The sequence below is a fragment of the Lycium barbarum genome, chromosome 10, assembly GCF_019175385.1.
Source record: "Lycium barbarum isolate Lr01 chromosome 10, ASM1917538v2, whole genome shotgun sequence".
Taxonomy (NCBI): Eukaryota; Viridiplantae; Streptophyta; class Magnoliopsida; order Solanales; family Solanaceae; genus Lycium; species Lycium barbarum.
In genome coordinates this window covers 118589232-118598487 of record NC_083346.1, presented here as the reverse complement: position 1 = coordinate 118598487, position 9256 = coordinate 118589232, and the positions used below count along the sequence as shown (strand labels likewise).

Below are 9256 nucleotides of genomic sequence, written 5' to 3'. Positions count from 1 at the left end.
AACCCGAGATCTATGATGATTACTTACCACTCTATACAAACCTTTGTTGGTTAAGATTAAATGATCTAATGAGGTTAGAATAAATGAGCCGAGGGTTTATCGAAAACAACCTCTCTGCCTTTATAAGCTAGAAGTAAGGCCTGCGGACATTTTACCCTTTCCAGACCCCACTTGGTGAGATTATACTGAATATGTTAATGTTATTGTTGTTGAATAAGATGAAAAGTAGTTAGTTAGAGCTAAGTGAGATAAATTTTTGCAACCACGTGTCTAGGTATATATTGGATCATTTTTTTTTTTTGTATTTCACCTGGTGTCTACTGCCGGCATTAGAGGTTGCCAAAATTTGAATTTGCACCAAGAAATTGTGCTCTCTAACAGAATCGACATAGATTCAGGACTCGAATTCGATATCTCTAATCGAGGATAAAGGAGTATTTGGTACTTATCACTCCACTATAATTGTTGTTGGTATTGATTCAATGTAAATTGATGCAGATATGAGACATGCTATTATGAAATTGACACATTTAATTTTAAAAATTGATGCGAAATTAGATACCAAAAATTGCAATAGACATCTTCGTTTGGTATATGATGTGAAATTGAAAATGATTGTACTTACTTAATGCAATGTAGGATCAATTTATCAACAGGTTCAATTACTGTTGAAGGAGTTTGATGTGTATGTGTGCTGATTAAATTTAATTCAAATTTAATTGTATGGTTTGAAGAGACTTGATTATTTGAAGGTTTCCAATCTTTTCGTAGATTGAGTAGTCTTAATTTTTCTTTTTTCTTTATCTTCTTTTGTGTGTGTGTGTGGGTAATGTATCTAATGTGCAATGTCTCGGTAGTTATTTGTTACTTCATTTATAATAAGTTATTAAACACCATAAAACTATCTAAGATACATCTCCCATAGTGATAAGAATTTGTTATTTAATTCTTTCCCTAAAAACTAATTTAGAGCTTGTTTGAGTTTGCTGATAAAAGTTATTGACAAGCATCAAAGAACAGTTACGTATTTGAATAAAAATATTGAATATGATAATAATCAATTATGGTGTTTAATAGAAAGGTGTTGGTGTTGGTAAATATATTTTTGTTAAAATTATTGAAATGTCCTTAAAGATATTTGTAAAAAACTTATTAACATAAAAAGAACTAATAAAATAAATAGAATAAAAATATAAATAATTTTTTTAGAAAGAGTATTTTGGAGATTTTAAAAGATATTAAAGATAAAATCGTAAAAGGTTTGGTCAAATAAAAGTGTTTATAAACTGTAAAATCATAAACTAAGGCTGACTAATTGACTTATGAACACTTGACTTTTAAGTACATTTATGTTTATCAAGCACGTAAATAACCCAAAAAAAAATTATTAGCTAGTGTAACTAATTTATAGGTTTAGTCAACCACTCTAAAGTCTAGTTGAGTAAGAAAGAATAAAATTTCAAATTTACTTTAACAAAAAATGACACTCCTACTAATTATACTCAAGTTTAATGCCAATTGTTGCAAGATTTTCCATGGACGAATGCCAAAATAATATCTAGAAATATGTGAATTCTATACTAGGTTGGTAGGTTATGGATATCCTAATCCTAATCCTAATCCTAATCTTGAAAATGAGGTCTATAAACTCGAGGCCGTAGTGAAATGGTCCTTAGACTTTTATCATATGAAATATTTTCCCTTCAGAGTCGAGAAAATTTAGCCTCTAAATAGTTTATCTCATCTGCTAATTAATTGGTATAAAAAATAATCACATAGTTTCATGTATGTGTAATTTAATACAAAGTTCTACATTATTGCATAATAAGGAATTCACCACACCAAAAATTACGATGCGACGAATGAGATTGTTCCTCCGAGATCTTGATTTTGACTGTGGTATAAAAAAAATTCTTTGCAGAAAGCGTTTCCCGAATGGACCCTATGCGGCGTGAATCCGAAATAATCGGAATCCAATACAGTTACCGCACACTAGATGGAAAACCAAAAAAATTTAAAAACATAACAAGAAATTTTGTACCTCGAAAAATATAACAAGCAATTCCAATGATTCTCAGAGCTATTTTTTTTTGTTTTAATCAAATGCTAGTAGCATCACTTCATAAATCTAAAATGGATTATAACAAAAATAAAAACATAAAAAAATGTTCAATATAAAAAAATTGTGGAGATGCGGGGTATCCATCCTCGTGCCTCAAGCATGCTAAGCGAGCGCTCTACCATCTGAGCTACATCCCTAGAAGACAAGTCGTAGTTGAATTAGTATAATTTATTTATGGCCATTAAGGGAAGAAATTCCGAGTCTGGAACCAAAATGCCCCCTAAAAAATATTTTTAACCAAAATATCCCAACAAAATACAATGTTACCAAAATGCCTTTAGCACAGTAAGTTACTGTGCTATAGGGCTTAACGGAGATGGCTCCGTCAAGTACTATAGCGCAGTAAATTATTGCGCTATAGTGGTCCTCTTTTTTTTTTTCCGCCCCTTTTGGTTCCCTTTCTCCATTACACTTTTTAACGTACTTTGTCCATAGATTAATCATACTTCGGGACCCTGAAACTTTAATATTTTGTATAGAAACCTACTTATTTTTGTGCGATTGATAAGGTAGGATCAATACATTAAGGATACAAAAAAGTTCGGATGGCTGTTTTAGTGGTTAAAAAGTGCTCGAATGCATTTTTGTTTGAAGGCTCAGTGACATTAGCTTGAAGTTCTTTACGAATACTTAAACTTGTTCATTAATAATTCATCATAAGTTAGTCAAAATGGCTGCATTCATACAAAAAAAAAAAAAACTTAATTAAATTGCAACATTCATTTATAACTTTGAGTAGATGAAAATACTTAACATACTAATATTCTTCAAAATAATAGCATAATCATAAATTGAACTTAAAACTAAAATCACAACATTCTTAATCATCATCAGAGTACAAGTCCTCAATATCGTCCTTAGAATAATATTGGCGGTTTCTTAAGACACATCTTCAGTAACAGTTAGTTCTCTACCGGTTGACGATTCTTGTTTTCGGCCAACTTTAGCATGTAAAATCTACAACGTTTTGCCAACATTCTGTTGTTTTCCTCTCTCATTTTATTATTGTATTCTCGATTGAATCTGTCGTTAGGGTTATTTGAGTAATGAAAGTCATCATCACCTAGTTCCCAGGTCATACCTATTGCTTCAAAAATGTTTGCTGGAGTGAACGATATAACACGATTAATATCTCTAAATTGGTAAAAAAAATGACATCGTAACTTAATTTTGTGTGGAATACAGTGTTGGTAACAGTTATTCGTCAAATTAGGTTATATAAAGTTTGATTCGAATCATGACGTTTTTTTGTTTGATAGTTGAGGGGACAATACGATGCGCCATCATAACTTAGTAAAATAATGTGTTACATCGCATAACGCATTAAATTAATGCGTTATATTGGTATAACACATTAATTTAATGTGTTATTCTGACATAACGCATTATTTTACTGCGTTGTGAGAGAATATCATAGTATAACACAGTTGTGTCATGCGTTATACAAGCCTCCATACATAATTTGATTTGACGTAACACTGCAAGATACTGTAATTGCATGCATGCGTTGGTTCTCTATTCAAAATTCAAATCCTATTAATACCGAGTTCGTATAAGGCAAAAAAAGCATAAAATTCTAAGTTTCAACTAGTTTTAGCATTTTGTATTCATCCCCAGTTATTCAAAATATGGCAGATATTCCAAGAATTAAAGTTTCTTTATTCTGGGATGGACAAATTATATTCGAGGAAAATAATTTGCACTACGATTCTTCCCCAAAATACCATGTTAAGTTTTCACTTGACTTAAAATTCTCAAAACTACTCCAAGCATTGCATAATAGACTACAAGTTAGTAGAACTGATTTTGATCTAAATATAATTGGAAAATATCCGGTGTCATTTACGCCGCAAGGTGTACCTAGTTATGGACAGTGATACATTCAAGACGATGATTCGTTGACTGATTTTTTGAAGGTGCCTTATGATTATAGGAAATGCATAACTTTAAACGTCCTTGAAATGTATATAGAAAAGGTGCCCATTAATCAACTTGAAGTCATGGCTAGAGCTCCTCAGGAAGCCCGAAATAGACCTCGTTGGGAAGCCTCGCCTAAAATTCAAGCTGAAATCACTCAAGAGGAACCTACTTATCAACACAATTACCCTGACATGAGTACCTATGAAAGCATCTTGACTAGCCAAATGCCTCTAGATAGTTTAAGTCAGCAATTTGACGGGCTGTGGTAAATATTCATTTTGTACAATATGTGTAGTGGTACTTGAATGCTACTAATGATTTCTACAATATTATTTAGGGGTTATACACCTAATATGGATCATATCGGACGGTCTCCTCAACTGGGATAGAGGAATAAGGTTGGAACATCCTCAGCCTATCCAACAACTCAAAGCGATGGACCTTCCTCACGTTTCGGTGCAGTTGATTATATTCGGTACGTCTATTTTTTTTTAATATCAATAGTGTTATTTGATGTGTAGTAGTTGAAACACCCTAATTTATTATGTAGGAAGAATGTGGTGGTTGCACCAAATTATAAACAAAGGCCTGCTCTGGATGGTCCAGATTATCCGAATTATATAGTGACATCATCCAGCGATAGTGAGGAAATACCTAATGCAGAGAAAAGTGACGATGAGATTGATGTTGGAATTAATCCTTAACATCAAGTAGAACTGTTGCAAGACATGATGGACAGTCCGACATACGAGGAGGAACTGAATTCACAGCAACCATTTGAACAGAAAGAGTCGACTCCGGTTCAACCGCAAATCCAATTTCGACAGCAAGAGTCGACGCGATTCAGTGGCATTCCGATGAGATCCCCTATCTTGGTAATCTTCAAGATCGCCCAGATGCCTTTGTGTTTACTAGGGATGATGATCATATTCGGCGAAGTTTCTGGAAAGAGCCAGTGGATCTTTTAAAACAAAAGGCTCATATTGAAAAAGGGATGATGGAGTTTAAAGTTGACGATTCCACACGAAAAATTTGGCGATTGGTTTGCAAGCGAAAATATCAAGGCTGCGAATGGATGCTCCGTGGTAAGAAAACTGTTGAAAATATGTGGACTATTTCAAAGTTCTACACAAAGCACACTTGTTATATGAGTGACCTCCCAGATGATCATTGCATTCTAGATACCAATATGATTGCTCGTGTATTAGTTGATGACATTGGGAAAAACCCAAGGTATCCCCTTAGGCCACCGAATTTGTTGAGCCACCCCTGACACATAGTTTCTGTAACTTAATTTATATTAGGAGACTGTTTGGAAAGTCACCTAAGGAATGGATTTGTGTGTAGTTGGGTGTATTTATACAGTTTTGTATGTTTGTCTAAACAAGTCAGCATGAAGTTGAGTGTTATTCAGAGGGTGTATGTATACTCTTCAATTTTCAAGGGGAGGTGAGAACTGATAGTAATTACATTATGTCATTACAACCTAATGTAACTTTTCTAATTTTATTTTATTTTTCTGAAATATATTTAGTAATAATCCTTTTACACTTTCTCATATTCTCATTTTCAACCTCCCAATGTTCTCTCTCTCTCTCTCTCTCTCTCTCTCTCTCTCTATATATATATATATATATATATATATATATATATATATATATATATATAGACTATGTTGATTAATTTTGCATTCTATAAATACTCACCTCCTATAATCATTTCAATATCAACCAAACCCAAAATCCTACTTAAAACTACTTAGTAGAAAATGGCTTCTATGAAAACCACCTGCCTTGCTCTCTTTCTTCTTGTAAACATTCTTTTTTTCTCTCTTGTGAGTGCATCGCCTAAACCAACGCCAAAGCCAACGCTAAAGTCGCCAACACCAATGCCGATGTCGACGCCGATGCCGACGCCAACGCCAACGCCAATGCCGATGCCGATGCCGACGCCAACGCCTATGCCGACGCCGAAGCCAACTCCAACCCCGAGTCTCAGCTCCCAAGACAAGTGCTCTATTGATACTCTCAAATTTGGTGTTTGTGCTAATGTTCTTGACAATTTACTTGGAGTTAGAATTGGAAATCCATCAAAGAAATCTTGTTGTTCTCTCATTCAAGGACTTGTTGATCTTGATGCTGCTCTTTGTTTATGCATTGCCATTAACGCAAATGTTCTTGGAATCAACCTTAATGTCCCTATTTCTCTAAGCCTTCTTCTCAATGCTTGTGATAAAAAAGTTCCATCTGGCTTCCAGTGTCCTAATTGAACAACCTAGCTATGCATTTCTCATGTAAGGATAATATATTCCAGTGTGTGGTAATTAACTCTTTGTTGTTATGGTTGTGTAATAAGTGGAATTGAAAGAGTATCTTGAAATAAGTTCCTCTTTGAATCTCATAAGCTTGATTTTGTACTTTATCATATAGAAGTCTATTTGTCGTAAGGTTGTCATTTTTCTTTTATCCTTATCTATGGAATCTGCGACTTTTATAGGACAAAAAAAAAACGTTGAATCAAACTAATACAAAAGAAAAAAACATAAATAGGTTTCACTCACTAATTTAGTGCGTGAAAGGCCAAACTTTTATTTTTATAGTTTCGTCTTCTTAAATATTAGCATGGATATAAATATTATATCTCAAGAAATCGTCCCAACATAGCGCTCCCAATATTTCTACCTTCGCGAGCAGCGATTTTATCTTCTTTAACGAGTAGATTTTACAAATTTCATGTAGATATACTTACACCCAATTTTAAATCAAACTATATCAACTTAGCATGGTTAAGTGATTTAATAGGGTGATGGGTGAGCATATATAAGTAACCACTATCTTGGTTGATAATCAGAGGCGAATCCAGGATTTTAAGAGGATGAGTTCACCATTAGCTATAGGATTTTTTGATTTCTTGTGCCTTTAGTTCGTTACAGCTTAGCGCCTATGGTATTTTTTTTTAATTTGTTTTGCCTTTGGGACTTGGGGTAATTAGAAGTAAAGGGGGGAAATGTCATTACATGTAATATAAAAAAACATGTTTTTTACTTTTGAGTAATTAGGATTATAGAAGAAAAAGGATTTAGAATAATATAAAAATGAAAGTTAAAAGACTGCTTTAGAAAATAAAAGCAAAAAACAAAACCTCGCAAGAGCTAGTGTATATTTTCAAAATTATACACATAATATATCGAGTTTAGTCAATTGATCATGTGTTCACGTGACCCAAATTTTAAGCATAAATTCACTTCTGGTAATAGTAGTCTATTACCAAACACATGCTATGCACTGATTGGTGCGTTGTAAATATTGGGTGTAAGCAAATTTTTACTATAAGGATGTTAAATGGGTTGAAGTAAATACAGTATTAAAAACGAGTGGGGTCATAAACTTGCCCAAAGTCTGCTTGGGCCAAAATGGACGAGTCTACTTGAACAGCTGAACTACACACAATTGATCATAACTTAACTCAGACAATTCATAATGATTTTCATTTGTTTGTTTGTCCATTTATTTGTTTAATTACAAAATTAAAATTAAAAAAAATCATTTATTTATTATGATTATATCAAACAAAACAAACTAAAAATGATATCTTCTTATGCGTCGATGAGTTCTTTTATGGGTTACATGTGCAATTTAAATTAGCCAAAAGTTTTTGATGTGCTATGCCCAATATGACCCATCAATAAATATATGTTCAAAAATAAATAAATGTGTGTGTGTCCAGCTTAACTCATTCAAGTCTGGGCAGGTTGGACAAGTTATGCATCGGCTAAATTTGAAAATGCTCGCGATCTTATGTCCATTAATTAAGAAGTCATTTAATTATTTTTCAGAGTGAAGAGAGGACTGGCCTTAAGAGTGCAAACAAGATCTTGGTAGCTCGGTTAGTTGACTACCTAAATTTTCACCTTATTGGTGAGGGTTCGATTCGCCATGATGTAATTCCCTTCATGTGAAAAAAAAATAGAAGACTTGAGAGAGCGATTTGTCTCTGATATTTCCATAAATGGGGCCAAGCTTCTTTGGAAGAACTCTAATTAGCCACAAGCATGTATAGACAACCCATGATTCAGATTCTTATAACTGAGAGCAAATTTAACGTTTATTGATGATGTATTATTCCTATTCCTACTACAAATTTAGACATATTGATCTTGACATACAACCTTCCATAATTTCAATGGCATTCATTTTTATCATATTCTGGTGTACATTATTTTTACACAGTTCCCCAATTGGCTGCTTGCAGACTAAAATTGCGTACTGTATATAATAATCAAATTTAGTCGACATATTAGGGTTTGTTTGGATAAGTGATTTCAACTTTTGCAACTTTGTTTGTTTGCAATTTTGTCAAAAAAGAGGTAAATCTCTATTCATATTTTGAAGAAAAAACATTCAGCTTCTTCAAAAAAAAAAAAACCACTAGAAAAAAAGATTCAAACAATTGTTCTCTAATAGAACAATATCATGTATAAGTACTTCACTAAGAAAGAATATAAATGTGCAGCTTAGTAAGTACTATAGTTCATTTTATCAAAAGAGACTTAAGTAGACGATTTAAATATGCTAAACGGAGACCTGACAAGAGTTACATGGAATTTTTTGGAATCCCATGGGAACCAGGCTCCGTCAAAACCCAAATGATGAAATGGTGCCCTCAAGCCCAAAAACAGCTTACACAAATATCTACTCAAAATTATTCCTATATTTATTTTATGGGAAATATGGAAGGCTAGATGTTCCTACAGATATGGGGAAAAAAAGTTTCAAAAGCCAAAATTGTTTACAATGGTGTATTTCACACAATTTTCAAAATATTGTACTGGAAAGTGATGCCCTTATCATTGTTATCATGATAAAGGGCAAAAGCAACACAATTTGGCAGGTTCAAGATTCAATAGTTGATATTAGTCAAATTCTCTCTCAGACATCCAATAGAGTTTAACACTCTTATATATGAGGCAAATCAAATTGCGGATGCATTAGCAAAATGGAGCATGGAGAATCAAGAAAAACAATTTTATTATGCTAAAGATCTTCCAAAGCAGGCTGGTAGTGCATACTATCTGGATTTTCAAGATATTAGCCTCCAGAAGGCATAAACAATGAAGGAACGTTCTTATTTAAATAGTCTTTTGGGAGTTTTTTTTTTAGTCTTAATTTTTCTCCCTGTAATACTAGACTGAGGAATGCTTCAGGGTTTAGTCAT

General features: G+C 33.2%; 1 protein-coding gene across 1 annotated transcript; it reads left to right on the top strand.

The window, feature by feature from the left end:
• The first annotated feature begins 5750 nt into the window (after positions 1-5750).
• LOC132615524 (lipid transfer protein EARLI 1-like) lies at positions 5751-6445 on the top strand. The gene has a single exon (XM_060330128.1). It carries the CDS (start codon positions 5811-5813, stop codon positions 6309-6311), a length of 501 nt encoding a protein of 166 aa, XP_060186111.1. The 5' UTR covers positions 5751-5810; the 3' UTR covers positions 6312-6445.
• Positions 6446-9256: the final 2811 nt, after the last annotated feature.